The sequence below is a fragment of the Panulirus ornatus genome, chromosome 4, assembly GCF_036320965.1.
Source record: "Panulirus ornatus isolate Po-2019 chromosome 4, ASM3632096v1, whole genome shotgun sequence".
Taxonomy (NCBI): domain Eukaryota; kingdom Metazoa; phylum Arthropoda; class Malacostraca; order Decapoda; family Palinuridae; genus Panulirus; species Panulirus ornatus.
The window spans coordinates 64,519,025-64,542,928 of record NC_092227.1 but is presented as its reverse complement, the minus strand read 5'-3'; the positions used below and the strand labels follow the sequence as shown (position 1 = coordinate 64,542,928).

Below are 23,904 nucleotides of genomic sequence, written 5' to 3'. Positions count from 1 at the left end.
TACACTTATATGATTGCATATCATAAATGCCTGATGATAACATGGCTGCATGATATCATTAAAACCTTATAATAATATGTCTGTATGACATGTGAACCTCGTATTCATGTTGTACGATATCATGAGAGTTACACTCCTATAAATGTATGATATCATGATATCCTCATAAACATACGACTGTATGATATGCAGACCTTATAATCACAATGTATGATAACGTGACAGACTTGCATATATAAGTAAGATATCATGGAAGCCTTGCAAACACATTACTAACATATGCCAGCCTTATAATCATACTGCATCATGAGATCCGCAGAGTCATCTAATGGTATGATATGATATAATCCTAACATTCATATGAATGTATGATATCATAAGAGACTAACTCTCATATAACTATGATATCATGGAATCCTCCTATATCATCATGACATTGCACACATACACCTGCATGACAGCGTGTTATGATGATAACCTTACACTCATACAACTAAGATACCATCAGGGTCTTCCATTCCCATGACTCTACAACAACATGATAAGCCTTACATTACCATGACTTACAATTAGTCAGGCCAGATTGTGACGAGAGGGTAGAAGTCGACAGCGTCACACAAGGTAACAGGCATAAAGTTCGATGCCTCGCTTTTGCTTTCTTTTTTTTTTAAATATCATTCCGAAGTATATGAAGAGTACACTGACTAGGTTCTTCGAGGACTCCGTTTTCTATCACAGGCTTCTAGTCTACGGTAGATTTTAGCTGATACCCACACAACTTAGGGAGGAAAATTCTTTGCTTGTGGGGTATTTCTAACGCTATCCACCCAAAAAAAAATGGCTATGAACAATCCCATGCTGGTGATTTTTCATACTGCTAATTATGTGATAATTTTTGCACTTATTTTTTTTTCGATATTTCGAAGGTATTCATAGAGGACGATAATGACAAGAGTATCGAGGTGCTTAATTACTTTCGAAGAGGAGTGATCATACTTACACAGCGAATTTACAGCCATATCTTGTTACGAAGGTGAAACTCAAGCCATGACAGCAACCATGCCACCATCCCTACACCACCACATCCATACCATCCCTCTATCCCTACACCACCACATCCATACCATACCACTAAACCACCAATTCCATATCATACCATCATCCCTACACCGGCACGTCCATACCATAACCTCATTTCCATACCACCACAATATCCATATAACTTCTACTATCCCATTGTTTCTACACTACTACACCTCCATCATCATGTCTATAGCACTGACCTACAATATCATTATCACACCACCGAATTCATACCAGCAAACTCACACCTCCCTAACTGCACAATCCTTTCCACACCACCAGACCAAAATCTCTGCACCACCTGATTTACATCAGATTTACACACTTTATTCTCACCAATACACCCACGACTTCATCCCAGCACCACCAAAAGACGTAAAAAAAAAAAAAGTCCAGGGAGCACATTTCGAAGTTAAATAACCCATGTCATTATCTTCATGGAGGTATTTTTCAACAAGGGGGAAGGAGAGAGGTATTTTTCACCAACAAAAGACTCAACCGTTCAGAGATATGCGCAAAAGTGCTGTCTAAAGTGGCCAACTAAGTCGTTAACCATATCATCAACCATGCCTGAAATGAGGGATCTTATGATTTTTCTTTTCTTTTTAGTTTCGAGGCTACAGTCACGCTCGAAGTCCTCATCAAGGCCGAACCTTAATTGAAATACAGATTAATGAGAGGGAAAAGAAGAGAAAAGGGAAAGTATTTACGAATTTTGGAGGAAGTGAAAAACCTGTCTCTTAAAAAGTACCAGGTCATAGTTAATGGGAAAGAGAGTACCAAAGCTTCGACGTGTAGGGAAAGAAACAGTAATCAAAACGGCCCACCCTTGAGTTGCTGAACAAAGAAATCATGTGACGCAGCAGCTTGCTGAACACTGCGTGATCTAGCTAGTAGCGGGAGGCACACAAGCAGCCAGCGGCGTTGGGCAAGCTTGAAGTTAGCCTGGAGTTCGTAACTCGCTTTCGACTCAAGGTTGCAGAGGTAGAACCACCCCAGATGTGAGAGGAGTACTCAATATAAGGACGGATCAATCCTTTATATAAACGAAGCAATTGTTGGGAAGAAAAGAAAATTTTAACATCTAAACAGAACTCCCATGTTCTTAAAGGCAGACTTGGCTATTTCCGTAACTTGGGGTCTCCAAGAGAGAGTGAATCTTACAGTAATCCTAAGTATGTTCACTAAGTCAAGAAGTGGAATTACAGAACCGTCGAAGGAGAGAGGAAAGTTGTGAGGTATTTTTGATAAAAGGATAGGTAGAAACTGGGTTTTGGAGGAATTAGAGTTAGTCAGATACCCCGTTGATATATCCCATCAAAGTCTGGGTTTATCAATGAAATTGAGTCGAGAAGAGATGCAGATCGAGAGAGAAGCAGAACTGAAGGATGTGGAGGAATGCAGTGTTGAGCCGTCGGCGGATGAGTGCATTTCGTCGTTTGTAGAAGAAAGGAAATCGTATATAAAAATGAGCTAAAATGTAGGAGACAGGACAGAACCTTGAGAGAAACCACAATTGATGGAGAGAGGGGAAAGGCTGAACCATCAACAACGAAGGAGATATATCGACCGGAGAGGAAGCTAGATATGAGGGAGCAAAGTGAGGAAGGAAATCCAAAAGAGGGGAGCTCAAGAGATGAGATCCCCATGCCAAACCCTATCAATGGCTTTAGATATAATACGGACAACTACATACGATTCCTCAAGATCTCTCAGGGATGATGACCAGACATTAGTAAGACAAGAAATAATATCACCAGAGTACCACGCCTTACGGAAACCATACTGTTGATAAGGCAGCTGATAATGCTAGATGTCAAAGCAACAGGACGGTAGTTAGATGGGGCTAAAACGATCACCCTTCATAGAGATGGGATGTGCCAACGCATGCCTCTGAGAGAGAAAAGTTCTTGTTCCTAAACAGAAACAAAACAGACGAGCAAGCATCGGTACAGGTTCAGAGGCACACTCTAAGTTGACGGGGATGGATGCCATCAGGAGGTGAAGGAATGTTACAGTCATCCAAGGTGGAGTAAGAGGGGCTAGGCGCTGGAAATCCTCCCCTACCGTATTAACTTCCAACAAAACAGAAATAGAAGCCAAATGAAGATTTGTCCTCAAAGGCTGTCATCTGCTCTTGGCGGTACCTCGCTGAGGCAGGAAATAACAACGATATAATAATAATAATAATAATAATAATAATAATAATAATAATATTGATTATTATTATCATTATCATTATTAACATAAATACTACCGCTACTACTACCATAAGGTTAAGAGACGGAACAAGTGCAAAATTTTCTCCGTCAGACACAAATGGTAATCACACACACATGCCGAGGAGTATTACTGGCACCAGCGTATTCTGGAACCAACCAGACTGAGACAGGGGATCATCCCTCTGTGTTGAATTTGGTGTTTACACAGACAACATTGGAGGTTGCGAATACTGTGTATTAACCCCGAGGGTGACGTGATCATATGGTGGTGAGGTGATCAATGTGGTTCGAGAGACTGTTGACAGCCACATGGTAATCAAAGGGAAATAATAGGATAATCATAAGAAAACACTATGGTGTCTTGCCCGCTGAAAGCACACAGTCCTGATGAAGACTAATGAAATTTCTCTACATACACTGGAGAACTGAGAACAGACACAACACAAGCACTTGCGATAATGTCCAAGATGTCGCTAAATGAAGTCAATGTACCAATGGAAAGATAGGGTTGTCAATGTCATATCTATCTATCTATCTATCAGGAAGGAAAGCTTCACTCAACGACAGAACGGTCTCTTATGACGAGAGTTGTTTGTAAAATACTAGAAAATATAATCAGAAAGAAAGGGATGATTAGTTACAAAGTAAACACGACCTAAGTAGCAGATATGGACGTGCTGTCAATGGACTGAACGTCTGGGGTGAGCCATGGAAAGGTCTGTGGGGCCTGGATGTGGATAGAGAGCTGGGGTTTCGGTACATTACACGTGGCAGCTAGAGACTGAGTGTGAACGAATGTGGCCTTCTTTTCTCTGTTTTCCGGGCGCTACCTCGCTGCCGCATGGGTTAACGATGGCGCCAGGAGTGGATGAAGGCAAGCAAGTATGGGTGACCAAACATTACCACATCCTACAGGACACTGGATCACTATTGCACGTAATCATTTGTGTGTAGAATTAGAGACAGAAAGACAATAGGTTTTCAGTAAAGACAGATTACGTCAGAGGCAGGTGGCGGGCTAATGGTTTAAGCCAACGAAAGCTTCAGCATAACCAGTTTTCACAAACCTGAAGTCGACGCATGCGACTCGCTGTGTACCGAAATGGTGAATAAGACGACGAAAATAACTTCCGGTGAAGCATATAGAGAAAGAAAAAACACTGAAAGCTAAGTACATGCCTTCGCACAAAGAGATCAAGACTAATGAAAACTGAAGAATCAATAACTGTGTATTTTAACAACCCTAACATTTATCAGGATACAATGACAAGTGACGAGGAAGATCCAGACTGGTCGATCTTACAGAAGAGTAAACTTCAACACAACAAACACACTTTCAACATATCCCAAGGCCCTTCAAGCTCACAACGCAACTACCATAAATGTGTGTGCGTGCATGCGTGCGTATGTGTGTTGTGTGTGTGTGTGTGTGTGTATGTGTACTTTCATGCCTTTTCAAGTTACCGACGACGTAATCTTCCAATATCCGAACTTCTAACATTCTAAAGCCACAAAGAAGTCACACAACTCAGCCAAATGAAGGAAAGTAACAACAAATAATATAATAGGATAATAATAATAACAAAAATTATAATAATAATAATAATAATAATAATAATAATAATAACAATAATAATAATAATAATAATAATAATAATAATAATTAATAATAACCATACAGTAATGCCAGGTAAAGAGCCCCACCTCCCAGTGATGGCCGCCCTTCAAGACCTTGCCATCTCTACGTCCAACGGTGTCCCATCCCTCACCTTGACGGTGTCCCATCCCTCACCTTGACGGTGTCCCATCCCTCACCTTGTCCGGAGAGTTGAGGAGGTCTCTGGTGGTGATGAGGAGGTGCTCGATGGGTATCCTGCCGGCCGCGTAGTCGCTCACCACCTCCTTGAGTCTGGCGTGGTGGGTCCTGGTCAGCACCCGCTGCGACTTCTCCTCGATCATAGCCAGCGTCGCCTCCATGTTTTCTGCCGACGTCTCCCCGCTGTAAGAACGCAAACACCGTCACTGTCTGTCCATCATGATGGTATTGGGGAGCTCTGGCTGTCTAGTAAGACGCTGTGGGCTCTGGGAGTGGAGGCCTGACCTCTGGGCCTGACATTTAGCTAAGGGACAGTGACCTCTGGGTTGAGTATCTACTAACGTGTGGCTAAAGGCCTGAACTCACTCTTAGCTGGGGGGCATGGCCTCTTACTGAGGGTATGAATGCTGGCTGAGGGCCTAACCTCTCTACTGTGAAGGTAAATGGTCTAAGGAAAGCGCCACAGTGTGTTGATGGACAACTGGGATAAAAAAAAAAAGATGAAATCCACAACATAATGACATGGTATATGATGATGATGATGATAATGTTACAGACAGACGTGGTGATGCTGCTGCTAGTCTTGAACACAGGAGCTTACGACCACTGGACCAGAGATAGTACATGTCCTAGAAATTATATTACTGAGCTGTTCCTAACATTGTTTACACAGTTTGGATTAGAATTCCTAAATGATTCTACATGTCTGACGCAGCTCTGCTGCCGCACACGCCAGCTTTCATATACAACATTCTGCTGGGACTAAAAGCATCTTAAACACGGTATTCGAAATAACACTACGTAATCACACTTAGCATCACTGAATATCTGATTACATACAGACTCAAAAAAAAAATATATTCGAATAAAACTACTTAGTCTCTGGACCAACAACAGCAAGAAAGTCAGTTTAGCGCGAGAATCTCCTATTTTCATTTCATTTTCCTTGCTTCTCCTTGACCGCCACACTCCCAACAACCCTCCAAGAAATCCCTCGCAAATTCGTGAGTACATAAAAACCCCGTCGCTTGTCAGTAACATAGATATCCACAGCTTTATCCCTAACCAACCACCCACGAGACTACAAACTTTCATTAACCTCTCTTATATTTCAGTTAAGGTCCGGCCTCGACGATGACACTTTTTTTGTCCGTATTGGGAACTTTCCACGTAAAAAAGAAGAGAAAATCCTGCTATAGCCAGCAATATCCGGGTATTATTACCTCAGAACTACTCTTTAAGTTTAGCCTCTCAAGAGGCGCTTGTGAGAGAAAAAAAAATGATCTTTTATGTTCATATGGTGTTATCGGGCAACCGATCCAGGGAAACCACACACTTGCTTAATGTGAAAATTGTCGACCATATTTAACCCACCACTCACATCCCTAACCACCACCAACTGGCTCGCCTCAGAGAGGGCCCAAAATCTACCATTTCTCCGATACCGTATTTTGTAAGTTTTTTCTTTAAGTATTAACTACGACTGTTATCGTTAACCATCAATATCCCATTCTAATATCTCTTTCTCGTTAAACATTTAACGAGCGCTCGAAACAAAACGATAACTCGGATTCATTTGGCTATAAAAACCCACTGAACCTTTGTCTTTTTCTCTTGCAATATTTATGTACATTGTGTACGACCATTTAGTTTTTGTTACGTTTTCCAAACGAGCGTTGCAATTTTACAGATGAAATATAATATTCAAGTCTGGACTGGAATACCACTTATTTCACAGCCACATACCAAATTGAAAGATACATGTCTTTTATGACAGATCTTCCTCACTGACTCAAATACATCAAAATACACTACTTTCCTCGCCAAGTTTGGGATTACACATTTCACCTTCACTTGTACGTTTCCTCCAGAACTGTTCATCATCATCACGGTCATCTTCCCGCAAGACATCTTCCCTCTAACATCCCTGTAATCCCCCACCAGAGGCGACGGGAAATCACTTACCATCCATTCCCTACGCTTCAATGTCCCTACAATTAATAAACCACCAGGGACTCTTGTTTGAATACCTAACTATCTAACTACGAGTACATAAGCGGGCGCGAGCTCGATGAGCTCACTACGAGTCTTGCTTGACGGCCACACTATTATTCTCAGCTGCCACCTGCGTTACTCTGGTCCTCTGGGACTGTTTACAAACCCATGTCGCGTATTTTTTTAACCGTTTCTCCTGTTGTTCCAGGAATGTTCCTCGTGTATCTAGGGTGTGTGCCGAACAGTCGTTCTGGAAGCTTACCGCTTGGGCTCAAAGAGAGAGAGAGAGAGAGAGAGAGAGAGAGAGAGAGAGAGAGAGAGAGAGAGAGAAAGAGAGTGTGTGAACATGAACATGTAGTGATCCTCGCACGTGGACATATTATATCCATATTATGTTACTAGCACCTTTACGAGGCCTTTAGGCCCAAGTAATGACCCCATCTCCCCCCTCTCCTGTGGTTGGTTCGCAGAATCTCACATCAGAATTCATCGGAAATAATGGCTTCCAGTGTGCGTAATGAGCAACAAGACGAGTATGGGGTTTGATTTTCGTGGGAGAAAAGATTTACTTCTTGAAAACTCGTCGGATTTCCAAATCATTTTTCCTATTCTTTACGATGAAGGAAGGCTTGGGGGAGAAAATAGTCCTAACCACGGTACTGTTAATCACTGAATACCAGTGATCGACTTCCACAGGTATTCAATAAGGATCTTGAACATCATTTCTATAATTTTCGCGTATCTTGCAGTGACGCCCGATATCATGTTGGCCTGGAGGGCAGAGAGCTTGTATATTACAGTTACTATTACGTATATCCTTCTGTTACAGTACAAGGCAGTTATTGATGCAACAGAAGGAACATCCATGTACCTACGGCATCAACTGGGATGAGGTAAGTGTAATTTACGACTGTGTTCCGTTGTATGGTGAAGAATGTATAGCATTCTCTTGCACCTGAACACTCAGCAACGAGATGACAAGAGTTCCTGTTATTATGATGCATTGACCATATGGGACTGAAATCAAAAATTTATCTTCTTTCTCAAACGTCACGAAACCAAGATAGAAAAAACTTATCTTACACGAAACCGCCTGGGGAGACTGTAGTCAATTACGAAAATGACAAACTTTTCGTAAAATGATCAAAACACGTCTCGGTGGTGACTTGTCGAAGCAGACGAAAACTTGTTGACTGACTGACTTATTAGGTTTAAACCTGGGCAACATGAAAGAATATTCTTCAGTAGTAGTTCAGTGTGAATTTTGCGCGAATACATATACATATGCCGTCTGAAATACAGTCTCTTAACATACGCATACAAGTACGTACCTTAAACATACGCGTATACGTACCTTTAACACTTTCCCTCCTACTTCTTAACACTTGAAAACCAGTCTTTTTAACATTTCAGATATAAATTCTTTCCACTTGAGACACGACTCTTTAACACTTGAAACGTAACCTTTTGAAAACATGAACACCGCAACTAACACTTAGGCGTAGCGGGGTCATCACGTCACGTTCCTCGCCAATATCAAAGCCATTTCCGGAATTACAGAATCCAACATCCTCAAAATTTACCACATCGAGATCATCCCACAACACGTCTCCCAGCATCCCTATAATCCTCACAGGAGACCGCGAAATATTCCGTATCAACCCTTGCTATAATCTATCGTCTTACAATTACTAAATTACCCGCAACTTTGTTCCTGAAGAAAAGAAAAAAAAGACGGACGCACCTTTAACCAGTTGTGTTTCGCCTGGCCAAGCTTCTAGTTCTGTTTAAGCCTAAGCAAATGCTCTCCCTTTGATTTTCATCTTCCGCCATTACCCTCTACCGTAAAGCACACAGCCCGTGTGTGTGTGTGTGTGTTTCTTACTGTATTCACGATAGTGTGGGGCACACTAGCTCTAGCTGTTTTACCAGCTGTCTTACGTCTATGTTAGGCTGTCTTACGTCTATGTTAGGAGCATCTATGCTACGACAGACACACTTCACTTCCATGGCAGAAGTCAACAGGCTGAGAGTGAAAGCGAAATTGAAAGCCGGAGCAAACTAACAGTGGGCAAAAGAAAGAAAATCAGTTTACTTGAGTTCCTCGCTCAAGGAACCACACTCCTCGTAGACACTACAGACACCCATGAGGAAGCAAACCTGTATTTCAGAGATGTCAATCATATGACTCAATGATCAACAATGAAGTCATCAACGCAGTGTAGAAAGAGGGATTTATAATCAATGTCTCTAAAACATCTACTACCGTAGGTGCATCATATCGGAGAACATCAGATCGAACAGGACTATAACCTGAAACACAACAGAAATGAGACCGAAGTAAATCAGACCTGGACAAAAGTCTCCAGTGTATTTGAATTCCCCGAGATTAAACACAAGCACAAAATCCAGTTGACTCGATGCATATGGTTAAACAAGCCTGTCATCCAGTGCTCAAAAAAATGCCATCCATACATCCACCGCCAACAAACCGATCCGAAGCGATTCTTTTCTTGCTCACGTGCGACAAGTGATATGCAACTGATGCACACACTAAAATGGAATCCGGTACACATTCTGATATGTCCACTGTGCGCTGAAGAGAACCACGCATGGAGACACCGCCAAGCAAATTACCAACAAAGTCTTAACTGCAGAAATGATCATCCAGCCTGAGCTGTGAAATATGATCACCAGAAAAATGCGATAATAGCGAAGTGTGAGCAACTCAACCGAAAGTAGACCAGGCCAGACCTCTCTTTCACAGATCACAAAACATCCCAGATGCGAAAAATACTCTTAGAATTCTCACGAGAGCCACAGTAGGCGGTCAGCTCGATAATATGAACCTTAATAGATGAGAGAAAAAACAAAACTGACACACTAACGCAAGCTAGAGCAGCTGTGCAACTCTCACAACTTGTTACAATGCATCACCAAGGATTTGGCATACGAGACCCGACCCCTCCACACACAATCATGCTCCTTAGAATCAAATGTTCAGCCACACAGACCAAGTGGACTCACCAGACCAAAACCCAGACACACTTGACGCCGACCCAGACGACTTTGACCTCGGCGACCTCTGTCTCCCCCAGTCAACTCCGCCTAACCAACTCATGCACGAAACTGACCCCCGGCCCTCACCACAACGAGGACGTCCAAAGCCCAGGTCCTCCCTCCCCCATCCACAAGGGAACGCGACCAACCAATCTCAAACCTGCCCGCACCAGACGACAAAACCCTGATTTCTCAACCTCACGCGTCAGTACACACACACACACACACACACACACACACACACACACACACACTCAGCCGAACTGCAGCAGACCTGGATGATACGACAACAGCTCTACTTCTCCAACGGCTCAACACTCATAAATCCAGTGACATACCGAACGAAAGACAAAAGCAAGCAGAAATAACTTTAACCCAATGCATCCCAGGTATAGAAAGAAAATCAACACAACGTGCAACACTGGAAAAACAGACGGTTTGACCTTACAAACGCATGCATGATAGAAAATCCCGATGTTGTTCTGATAAACAGCCATGGCGTCCTATGCCACACACTAATTAAAAATCCACGTCTATTCATCCTACCAATTCAGCAGCTGAGGGCGTGTGTGGCCATAGCCGTCAGTAGAGGACTGCAGCACAAGATCTTCGATGACTGTCAGTTCTCTGACACCTTATCAGTGAAAATGAAGACCTCAGTGTACCCAGTTAATAATACTATAACCTAAATCTCATCAAGGCGAGGTAGTCTTACCCTCTGGATACCAGAACCAGCCTATATATCATCGGTGATTTTAACGCTATACATAGAAACCTCGGACACACTACCACAATCACCACAGGCAGAATAAATTAGAACTACAAAAAATATATATATTCATTAATCTATTACTTTTGCCACAATACCTGAGGCCAAACATCCCAATATTTACAGGTGACTTAGCCCTGACCACACCAGATCCAATACTTGGAAATGTATTGGACGAGTACAAGGGAATCACAGAGATAACATCAAATATCTGATAGTCAATCAAAACAAAATTAATGATGGTGAAGATACGGCAACGGAATTGATGAACACATGGAATGTTCTTCAGTATTTCGCCTGAAGAAAACGGAAAGCATAACGAGGATCATGAAGAACAAATAATCAACTGGTTGACTCGAAAGATTAAGAGCCAACCCACATCTAAACCACAGACTCAGCCTGACTGTCCCTAACAACAGCCTAGCCATGGCACTTGACCTGCCTGACCTCCGTAAAGCTGTACAGAAAACTAAGAACTCAGCCCCATGGGAAAAGTAAACTATATAAGACGCAAGTCAACATGTTACCTCCAAAAGGACTTTAGTACCCTCTTAACATCTATAATGCTATACTAAGCACAAGATACTTTTCCCGAAGGTTTAAAACAAGCCAGAGTAACAAGTGTACCAAAACCAGGAATGCCAGAAACAGATCCCGAACTACCACCTCCCCCACATTCCTCCTAGAAATCCCAGGAAAACTTTTTGAATTGTAAAGCTAAGTTTACGACGACACCTTGAAAACAACAACCTCGATAGCCCTGATCAATACATTTTCCGGAGGGGCGGAAAAGCACAATCTCAGCGATCGCGGTAAAAAAAAAAAAATCGCTATTTCCAGAGGACATGGAAGAAATTTTTTACTCGACAAGAGACACAAACAAAAGCTTTGACAAAGTGTGGACGAACAGCCTCCATAACAAACTGCCAAAACCAGGCATACCAGAGATCACAGACAGACTACAGTGTACCTTTCTAAACCAACGCACGGCAGAGATCGTCACCAACGCTGCACGTCACCCCCCCTAAGTCCCTTAATTAAGCGGGGGTCCCTCAGGGCCAACACTATTAATCATAACTTGACAGCTGACTCACCCCCCCCCCCCCCCACACACACACACACACACACACACACACACAACTGGTGCCATGAGCAGGGACATCTCCCACGCCGATGACGCCGCTCGACTAGACGCCTCGAACAAACGCATCCCCAGAACATACTCGGTTCAGTACTGTCAAGAGGCAACTAGACTACACAAGGTTGAAAAAGGATTGTCCAGCTATACCAACGTTCCTTGCCGCCTCCCTATCACGCACGCTGAAGTTACAAAGGATAGAGAATGAGGCTCTATAATTCGTCACAAACGAAAAATACCTCGACTTAGAAAACACTGTAGAAGAGCACTAACGACTGAAGATTATTAATGCAGTCGGCTTCATACCTCAGAGAAGCAGCCAAGAAGTATAGCCGAGACTTGAAGACAATGATGATATAAACTACAGACAGACAGACAAATCCGAGACATGGACAACAGTACAATCATGGAACACACTTGGTTCCCTCACTGAACCGTATTCCACGTAACCACAAGATACAACATACATACATACATACACACTCCTAGTTTGCCAAGGATACGTAAGGCATCAAAACCTCGGTCCTAGAAAAGCATCGACATGCATCGAAAATCTCACATGATACACCAATACACAACTCAGTCTCCTCTTCCATTCCAAACCATCCCTTCCCTTATTCCTCCTCTTTTTCTCCTCTCCTCTAAACCACACTAAAAAAAAAAAAAAAAAAGTGGGTTCGGAAATACCAGGACAGACCATTTATGTAAAAGGTACGTAACACGAAATCATCGGGGATTCTATCAGCAGAGACTTTTCGGCCCTGGTAATCCAAAATGTCGTCTAGTTCTTCCACAGACACCTCATTTCACGCACTAACATCTATGGTCCACGGAAGAGTAATGGATCTGTGTGTTCTCTGGGATTCTAATGGTCATTTTCTATCCAGGACGAGTTCCAGCACGGTGTGAAACAGGGATATTCTGGTCCAGGCGGTTGGGGGGAAAGAGAGAGAGAGAGAGAGAGAGAGAGAGAGAGAGAGAGAGAGAGAGAGAGAGAGAGAGAGAGAGAGAGAGAAATTTTTCCTGAGGGTTGGATCAGAAGGATGCGGCCTTTATGAGCTGGAGATTTTAGTAGGGGATTTCAAACGGGTGTCTTGGGAAGTTGGGAGTCCGGCGGTGATCGAAAGACAAAAGAAAGATAAGTAGGACGCTATTCGAGCCTCTATCTTACTTAATCCACCTCCTTCATTGTGAATTAGGTACTTCTGATAAGAAAAATATAATAAGTAAAGGCACGAACGCTGGCATTACGAAAATCACAAAGTTCAAAAGTTCAACGATGTATCGTAAACTGGCAAGCAGCGAGTGTGAAATGCGCTCGATAAAAAAAAAAAAAAAAGAAAAAATAGCTTTAAATTCGTACTTTGAAATGGATTCCTTCTTTTTGCTGTTTTAAAATCAAGCAACAAGATCTTTTAGACAAATATGACAAAGGATACTATAACTGCATGAAAATTATTACTTGTGAAGCCGGACACCGAACTTAACTCCGTCAGAGCTGAAAGAATAAAGAAAACGGTCTGTTCTCAGCACGGACAAAGAAAATGGCAAAAAAGACGCAGGTATACATGATTACAGGGGGAACTGTAAGATATGATGTGTGGGTGGGAGGGATGATTGAGGGATTATGAAGAAAGACTACACTGCAAGTCTACATTTCATGATAATAAGATAATATTTGATTTCACAGGTAGTAGCATGATGGTACTACAGTAGACGTAGCCTTAAATGTACGTAAAACTTCTTAGGATGACAGACTACGTACAGGTCCATGTTTCTAACAAAGTTCTCAAGCATCAAATACTTCAGAAGGAGCCAGTTACCCTTGAGTTGCTGAGGAACGTCTGACTGCTCTTAGTCCCCCAGATCAGCCCAGCCTTCGCTCCTTAGTTAGTCCCCTCCTGCGTACACTGCTGCCCATACCCATGGGAATAAACCTACAGGGCGGGGACTTGCTCTGGCCAGTCCCCCTAGTGGTAAATATGATTCCCTCCTCCCTCATGATGAACAGTGGGGCTGGGGACCTACTTGTTCTACTCATTTCCCCGCTGGTCTAACATTCCAGTCTTTGTCCTTTGGGATCATAATACGATGGGACAGGGACTTGGGTGGTTTGGCAAGTCCCCGTCCTGGTGCATGGTCCCGCCCCTACCCACCTCCCTTGGGAAGCCCTTGTGGCGGGGACTTACTTGCTCTGGCCTGGGGGCCAGCACCTCCTGTCGTAGGTGGTGCAGGAGTGAGGCACCTTCCCCACCCGTCGCAGGGCCAGCCGGAGGCGTCGCGAGTACTTGAGGATGTTGACGGCCGTGTCGTGCGTCACCGCCAGGAAGCTCTCCGAGTTCACCTCCAGGATCTGGTCACCTACCTGAAGCAGGGAGACAGGTGAGTGAGGGAGAGGCAGGTGAACGTGTGGGGACGAGGTGCAGTGAGTGTGGGGGAGACGTAAGAGTCTGATGGATAGGCAGGTGTGTGTGTGTGTGTGTGTGTGTGTGTGTGTGTGTGTGTGTGTGTGTGTGTGTGTGGAGGGGAGAGAGAGGGGGAGAGAGAGAAAAAGAGTGAAGAGAGTGAGCAGGAAAATATGCGAGTTTGCGGGAGAGGAACGAAAATGAGAATATTGGGGAAAAGACAGTGAACGCGTCGGACAAAAATGGTGAGTATGACCAGGGGAAACAGGTGAGAGCGGACGGGAGAAGGAATATGAAGGAGGAGAAGGAAGAAAGTGAGAGTGTGATCGAGCCAGGTGAGAGTATGTGGGGCACAGCAATAAAGAAGATCGTTGGAAAGACAAATGCAGACGAGAATGATTTGGGGAAAGGATGATGATAGTGTGGGGAAGGGGAAGAGTAAATGAAAAGGAGAAATGTGGGCGAGCGAGAGGACAGATAGGCTGCTGTGAGGGTCGGGAAGAGGATGTCAGGTGAGAGTGCCGGGGGAAGGAAGAGAGAGAGTAATGTAAGGGAGAGGGAGGTAGATGATAGTGTGCGACACAGGAAGGTTTAAGTGAGAGTGAAGGAGAGGAGGAGGCGAGAGAGAGGCGCAAAACACGGGAAAGTGAGGCAGGTGAGGGAGTTTAAAAGAACGTAAGTAGAACTTACGAGAGAATTAGGTAGGTTAGTGTTAGGTGGGTGAGAGCGGTGCGTTGGGAGGAGCATGCCAGTGTTAAGGGAAAAGGATGCGAGTGTGAGTGCAAGCAAAAGGTGAGCAGAGGGAGAGTATGGGGAGGTGGGAGACATGGGTGACTGCGTTAAAGTGAGGCAGATAAGACTAAATGCGAAAGAGGGTTAAGTGGGAGTGCTAGGGAGACAGGAAGATACGAGTGTACGGGAAAAAGGGGGTGGGGGGGCAGGTGTGAGGGGAACATATGTGAGAGACAGGTACACAAGTGTGAGAGCTCCACAGATTACAACGCAAGAGGAAGGAACAAAAATGAAAGCATGAGGGACACTCGCAGACGAGACATATGCAGAGAGAGATACAGATAAGAAAGGAACACAGAAGAGAGAGACAAAGATATACAGGCGAGTGTGGGAGCAGCACACAGGTGAGAGCAGTACACACAATGTGTCAGGTACAGAGGTACATACGTTAAGGCATAATCAGTACACAAATATCAATGCATATGTAAATAAGTCACTGGAAAAGGAACTATATTGTGCCTGGTTTTCTCAATGCTGTCTTGATCGTCTGGCCTCATCCTGCCTGTGGAGACAGACATCAAGGAATACCTACCTGTAGGTCCTGGTGTTTTAGGCAAAGTCATCACTAGTGCTTAGTTAGAACTTAGCTAAGAACGACGAACAGATTTGCTAGTCAATCGTAGAAGTATGTGAGCTCTTTGGTTTGACACAGACAAAAGTGGAAGTACAGTACATATACACTGTGGTAGGGTCTGCAAACGCATAAGTATGATGGAAATAGGAATCATACGTTCCTTGAGCATAAAGCCGGAATCCATTCCATATTAGTCAGTTATACTTCAGAAGATTCCTATAGACGCCTACCGAAAACACAGGTGCCTTAATGCATAAGGTCAGATTTTTTTGGAACTTACGAGCCAATTCTCGAACATGAAAGAATCCGATATCTTAAGCTGATCTCGTACAGACGCTGTAGTCAACCTTACAAACCAGAAATAAGCCAAATCAACAGAATCAACGTAAAGCGAGAGGGGTAATTAAGACTAAAATGTTTTTTCTGAGATTTTTTCATCGCACGATCCAGCGGTCGAGTCGCCCAGACGCTGGACACAGCAGAGGTTGCTGCCCTTGAATTTTGTGGGCTTGTAGGCAAAATAATCGGGAGACCCCCCTCAGTAGATCCATTTTGATAATCTTTAAGAACGTCGGACATTATCAATGAAAGCATCGAAACATACTTGATATTACGAATGATAAATATCTGTTATACTGACAGCACGAACATTTGGGGAACTCCAAAGTGTTGGGTCCCGAGTGGCTGGCCCGTTGCCCCCTAGGACCACCACTGGTGTTTGTCCTTCAGAATCTGAGCAAGATTTTGATCTGCCGTATGCTGGACTTAAGGCCATTTCCAGGGCCACCCCATCCTGATAGAGTACGATCTAACGATCTAGCAGCCTCAGATTATAATGATGATCCATTAGCATTCAAAAGACAGTATCCATGGGTGCCACATCTAGACCTTAAAGGCTAACAAAGTCCATCTTTCAAGGTTCAGAAGTTCTACAGCTTCATGTAAAATCTATAGGCTCCACATCTTGTGTGAAGATAATTCAGAATCTGACCAAAGTTTTACGCTATCACATGTAAGCCTTACAGTCCATTGTGAGGCCACAGGAAGCCACTAAATGCCGTGCCGTGTTGGCTTTATACATCACTTACACTTACTTCACTACACTCACTCAAAATGGGTGAACTGGCAGCCTCAAACTATGATGAAATCACTTAAGGATCAAAGCCAGGACCCAAGGGAACCAGAACCTGGCCTTTTATACCAACAAAAGCTACTTTCCAAGTTTCAGATTTAACAAAGTACAACCCCAGAGATTGGGCGTAGGCGCAGGTGGCACCAATATCTCAAAGGCACCTACTGGGAGACCTACAATGGCTTCATTTCGACGACTTGTAAGAAATTCGCACGGTAGTGAAAGCATCAAAATACAACACTGACGATATAAATATGGCAAATCCATACAACAAAATGATTTGGGGTGGGGCTGAGGAGTGGATTCAGCTGTTCACGCTGTGCCCTCTCTTAAGACGACACAGCGATGTGGGTGATGGCGGGAGTGGCAGGTGACAGAGGACGCAAGTCCTGGGTGGTTATATAAGGTCGTGAATGGTTTACACTCTTACACTCCTCGAGCCTCCCTCTATGGTGTCTGAACCCATAATCCTCTTCGGTTCTTATCTTGATTTCATTTAAGTAATCCAATACTGTATCACAACGTTCCATAACTTTGTTTTCCCGTAATTCTGTTATGTAATTTCATCCTTAATCTTCCTCTTTCATTTGATCGTTGTATCTCTTTCACACAGATACATAAGCAACAACAAAAACTTCTCCCAATTCTCCAACACTGTGAAGACAATGAGAATATCGATTCACCAGATTAGCAATTTGAACACAACTAGCGTATCAGTCTGGGCAAAAAGCATTATATAAAAAAAAAACGCCCCTCCCCCCATTTTTTTTTGAGGCACATGTTATCTATATTCCCTTCAGCATCATTCCACTTTCCTTCTCTACACCTAGAAAAAAAAAAAGAATACCAGCTTCGTTTTGCAGAAGGATAATCCCACCCTCGAGTTGTAAGCTTCACGTCATAACCTTTCAAATTTCGGAAGAAAAATACTAGATTCAAAATAGTGAAATCTATATATATCCACGTGAAGAAATTACATGACCATCGCAGTGCGCTTGGCTGCCGACCGTTGGTGATGACGTCACGTCTCGACCGTTGCCGCCTATAGATAAACGAGGACATCAGCCTTGTCATTGGCTCCGCTTCCGACGCATCACTCGAAACGTCATTGCTATTGGCTGAGGAGGCGTCGGTGTTGACGACACTCATTCTCGCGCTCGACTATTAGTTACAGGCGACCATGATGGCAGACGAGGTTCGTATCTATATTATTTGCAACACTGAGATGATATTCCAAAAAGAACAGCAAATTGCAATCTGCAATTACTGCCGCTCTAAGTGCACTCATTTCCCAGTTGAAATGAAAATGTAGTATATTTCCTAAAAGATTTTCATATATCCACAAGGCAATTGTAAATAGTTTAATCAAGATTATATATATGTATATATATATATATATATATATATATATATATATATATATATATATATATACATATATATATATTTTTTTTTTATACTTTGTCGCTGTCTCCCGCGTTTGCGAGGTAGCGCAAGGAAACAGACGAAAGAAATGGCCCAACCCCCCCCATACACATGTATATACATACGTCCACACACGCAAATATACATACCTACACAGCTTTCCTTGGCTTACCCCAGACGCTTCACATGCCTTGATTCAATCCACTGACAGCACGTCAACCCCGGTATACCACATCGCTCCAATTCACTCTATTCCTTGCCCTCCTTTCACCCTCCTGCATGTTCAGGCCCCGATCACACAAAATCTTTTTCACTCCATCTTTCCACCTCCAATTTGGTCTCCCTCTTCTCCTTGTTCCCTCCACCTCCGACACATATATCCTCTTGGTCAATCTTTCCTCACTCATCCTCTCCATGTGCCCAAACCACTTCAAAACACCCTCTTCTGCTCTCTCAACCACGCTCTTTTTATTTCCACACATCTCTCTTACCCTTACGTTACTCACTCGATCAAACCACCTCACACCACATATTGTCCTCAAACATCTCATTTCCAGCACATCCATCCTCTTACGCACAACTCTATCCATAGCCCACGCCTCGCAACCATACAACATTGTTGGAACCACTATTCCTTCAAACATACCCATTTTTGCTTAACACACACATATATATATATATATATATATATATATATATATATATATATATATATATATATATATATATATATATATATATTCTTTTCTTTCTTTCAAACTATTCGCCATTTCCCGCGTTAGCGAGGTAGCGTTAAGAACAGAGGACTGGGCCTTGGAGGGAATATCCTCACCTGGCCCCCTTCTCTGTTCCTTGTTTTGGAAAATTAAAAAAAAAACGAGAGGGGAAGATTTCCAGCCCCCCGCTTCCTCCCCTTTTAGTCGCCTTCTACGACACGCAGGGAATACGTGGGAAGTATTCTTTCTCCCCAATCCCCAGGGATAATATATATATATATATATATATATATATATATATATATATATATATATATATATATATATATATGCAACTCCCAAGATAACGAAAATAGTTTTAACAAATATAGATTTTTACGTAGAAATTCCGCAACGTTGTTTACGAAGATAAAAATGCAATATAATAACTATGGTCTCTAACAACGTAACTTGTAATGAGAAAGCTCTGACCCGTATGAAAAGCTGATATGACCAAACTGTTGAATACCAAATATGTATCAGTCAGAAACATGATAATGTACAATCTTATAACTTACATTTATTATATGTTCTTACATTATCAATCCCGACCATCTGTTGTTCACTTAGTATAATGAAGTGTACCAATACATCGGTATAGATTGCCCCAAAAATCTTCATTAAATGATGCAAGAGAGGTAGAGAGACAAATGAATACGTAAGTACAGATACAGAAACACAACACTACACAGGAATGCAACGGATCTTTCGCTGGGTGTAAACGCAGCTTCAATTAGGCCAAGTTACGTGGTGGAAGGCTACGCTGCCTGGCACACACACACACCACACACACACACACACAAATGTATATATATATATATATATATATATATATATATATATATATTACTTCACACATTTTTGACTCTCACAGTCTATCTTCACAAGTCAAATTCTCAATAATATGGCATATAAAAAAATATTTCTAAAATACCTAAAATGTTTACACAAAAGAGGTCATCTACTTATAAAATCACACATTCAATAACTATTTATATAAAAATGCAATCAGTACCTTGCAATCAAAGCGTGTATAACGTACTTGAAAATTCATTTCAGAAGTTGCACACGATGCAAAACGCTCACGAATGGTCAACCATAACCCGTACATGTTGTCACAAAAGTAAGCAAAGTGTGTGATGATGTGGCTTCCAGGGTAACTGACAGTTTGTTTTCAATTTCAAAGTTTTCAAAACGCTGGAGCGTCCGACAGAGTTTTGTACCATGTTGGTAAGAAAGTTAAATTAGTCTGAAATCTTTACAAATAGTTTTGATACTCAATGTAAAAGCAATATTTTTTCTTTATTCAAACTGGCTGAATACAATAAAAATAATCAAATATGATTATAAAAAATCTTTGCTGAAAACTGTCAGACACAATCGTATCTGAATATTCTAACTTAATTTGTATTGAGGTCGCGAAGCGGTGTTGCAGTTTAGCTTTAGTTTGGCCTGTTTGATGCACGAGCGTTTCTAATATTGTGATGTATGATTCAGTAGTTGCCTTATCTATTACTAAAAACATTAATGTGTAACGTGACTCATGAACGAGATGATGGAACGTTCTCGTACTAGGGAATGAAGCGTTTTGGTCGAGTCGCCCCCGTGTTTTAAAGTCGTCATCATCAAGTTGATCAATAACTCAAAAGATTCCTGGGGATGATGCTATTATATCTAATGTCAGAAACATAAGAACGTAAATGTTTAATGTTAGATAACACATTTCTACTATTTAGTAATTCATACATCACTTCCATCAACATGTCACAAGACAATGAAATATATTTACGGTAAAAAATGAAAAAAAAAAAGAAAATTATTAACACAAATGCTGACAGCAAATGCCACAATCTAACTGCATACTCGCATTTACAGAACTAGCATTACTCTCTCTCGTGTGCCATCTGTTTAAAACTAACGCCATTAAAAACAATAATCAACAGCATCTGTCAACTGTACTGATTAATCGCTCTCATATGAAGTGACAAAATGATTATTTTTTCTTGAATAATCAAATGTAAATACAAAGGACACCATGATCTTTCGTAAACAGCAAAGTCACCCCAGCTCCCACCATACCAAATGTTACAAAAAACATAGTACACTGAATTTAACAGAATATCTTTTAAATATCAAGGAAACAAAATTATGCTGTTGCTATGTTACAAAATGATTACGAACGAGTATATTCAGAATCAAACCTACAAACTCGTAATAATACGAGTAGTTTTTTCTTTCAAAAATAAGAACGCATTGCATGTATATTCTAACATTATGTACACATTTTTTTTTTTAATACATATACATTGGTGGCAGCATCAGGCACCTTAACGTTAGCTAACAGTTCGAACAGTCGATAGTCCTTGAGGTGAGGTCCATGTGTAACTGGCTGGAGATAAACCTACGAATATCTTTCCATATCGCTGACTGGAAAGACGGGTATTAAGAGCTGAAGAATTTAGTAAAAGTCCAGAAGAAAGTTCTAGGAAGTGTGACAATATAAGGTCGAGAAAACAGAAGAAAAGCAAGAATTTTCTAGAACACTGGACTTGACCGAGGTGATAAGTTCTTAAACATTTAACTCGCGACATGACCATCTCATTCCTAACTACACATACATACTCAGCACAGTCACAAACTACAGCCTGACTACTTTTCAGTACTACAAAAGAGCATCAATTTCAATACTTTATTCCTTGATAAAGGAACGGGATCCTAATGCTGTCACTAGGTATCCCGGTTCAATGCCCTATGAATCATATAATCAAAATCTCTATATTCAAACCTGCTAAACCATAGGTAAACGATAACAATATTTCAAATCTCTCTATATAAAAAGTGAACATACACATACGGTAATTTTCCCTGAGTTCACAGTTTTTATCATACTTTTTCGTATCCTATTAATCACTTCTTTCTACAAGTAAACAATTCAGAAAATATTGTTCTTCAACAACGGATTCAAACTAATATACATATATCAAAATGTTTTCCTGTTCTGCCAACTACTTACAAAATCATATTGGACGATCTGATGTTTCTAGATTTTTGAAACGGCAAAGGAAATGTCAGTAGTTACGATTGCGCGGCAACTATGAAAAGCTTATCGTCATTACTAATTTATGACTGCATTTAATAAGCATCACCTCAGAGCAGAGCTTCGAACACAACAACTGTACACTCGCTACAAAGTTATGTATACCCGGAAGAGTCCAATGAAACTCGATATGAGCAATATCATATCACCCGTGTTGTCTCCATAGAGATGGTAAGCTAAAATGTGAGACAAATGGTAATACTATATATATATATATATATATATATATATATATATATATATATATATATATATATATACACACACTACGGTGTATACATCTTTTGATATCAAATTCAAGTCCAGTTGGTGTAGATTTTATAAGTTGAAGAATTTCTTTTTCTTGAGGGTTCTTGGATACAAGGTGACGCCATCTACAAAAGGAAATTACAAAAGTGCAACAAAACCCTAAAGCTTATCTAAGAAACCCATTGCCACTCAACTGTATGTTACTGGCATTGCTGGCTATCAAGGGCTTATTAGGTCGTTAGGTCAAACTCCGTTACCATACGTCAGAGACACAGCGGGAAGTACTGTACTCTTGAGGGTATAAGTGAACCTTATGGAAAAGTGTTTTTTAACTGCATATTTGTGGATGCCAGTGACATGTTTTGAAATGTAAACATCTTAAATATTTCATTGTTTCTAAAAGACATCATTTAAAGAATGATCACAGAACAGACCTACATCTATTCTTATTTAAGTTTGGAAAATATTATATAAATGAATTTCTATTCATAATCTTATCACTAAAAGAATCATATGTCAAGTTGTGTAAATGACATTTAAACTAATTACATCGTGAGTCTGTTTTTCTAATCAAGACCATTCTAAAATGAAATTCATTTGCCTACTTTTCTTTGGAAGAATTAATTAGGCTTTATGAACAGCATAATAATTTGTACAATTTTTCATATATAACTTACAATAACTTTTATGTCTTTCTCAACGATTACATTACAGATTCATCATGAGAAAAAGTTTTTTCTTTTTTTCTGAGGTTCTGAAGACCAACTTAAATTGTTTCGGGAAGTGATAAAAAATTATTTAATGAAGCGGCGTAAAATATGCTTTCATGGGAATGCACATTCACTCAACCAATCAATTAATTACATATACTGGTTATATATATATATATATATATATATATATATATATATATATATATATATATATATATATATATATATATATGCGCCTAGACTTAAATTTGAAGGCCCTCTTTTCACCGATTATGTGTACTGTTTACTTGATTTTAGGTCACCATTGATTATCAGCGCGTCGTAAAATTTGCACTTATCGATATCATAAGTCATTTGCAACCCGCAGGTCCAGTCCATCATTTTATCTATGTTGTTTTGAAGCCCTAAACGTTAAAGTTCATCTGCAGATTTAGTTCGCCGTGAATTTCGATATCCTAAAATGCAGCTCATCACCAATATCTGAGGCGTGATCATTTAATCAATCACAACTCGCTGTTCACGGTCATTCAACCAATTTCCTACACAACGAACTACAACCCCATCAATACCATATAGCCAATTTTGCTAGTAATCTTTGATGCAGAACTTCATCGAATGCTTTTCGAAAATCTAGATCGATCAATTCCGATTCAAACGTGGTGTCTATGAGTATTCTGTT

General features: G+C 41.2%; 1 protein-coding gene across 1 annotated transcript in view; it reads right to left on the bottom strand.

Moving 5' to 3' along the window:
- Nucleotides 1-23,904, bottom strand: part of LOC139766738 (uncharacterized) — a 1,106,342-nt gene that overhangs the window by 195,717 nt on the left and 886,721 nt on the right. Inside the window, 2 exon segments of the mRNA XM_071695663.1 lie at nt 5,121-5,304; nt 14,273-14,448. Coding sequence (XP_071551764.1) covers nt 5,121-5,304; nt 14,273-14,448 — 360 coding nt within the window.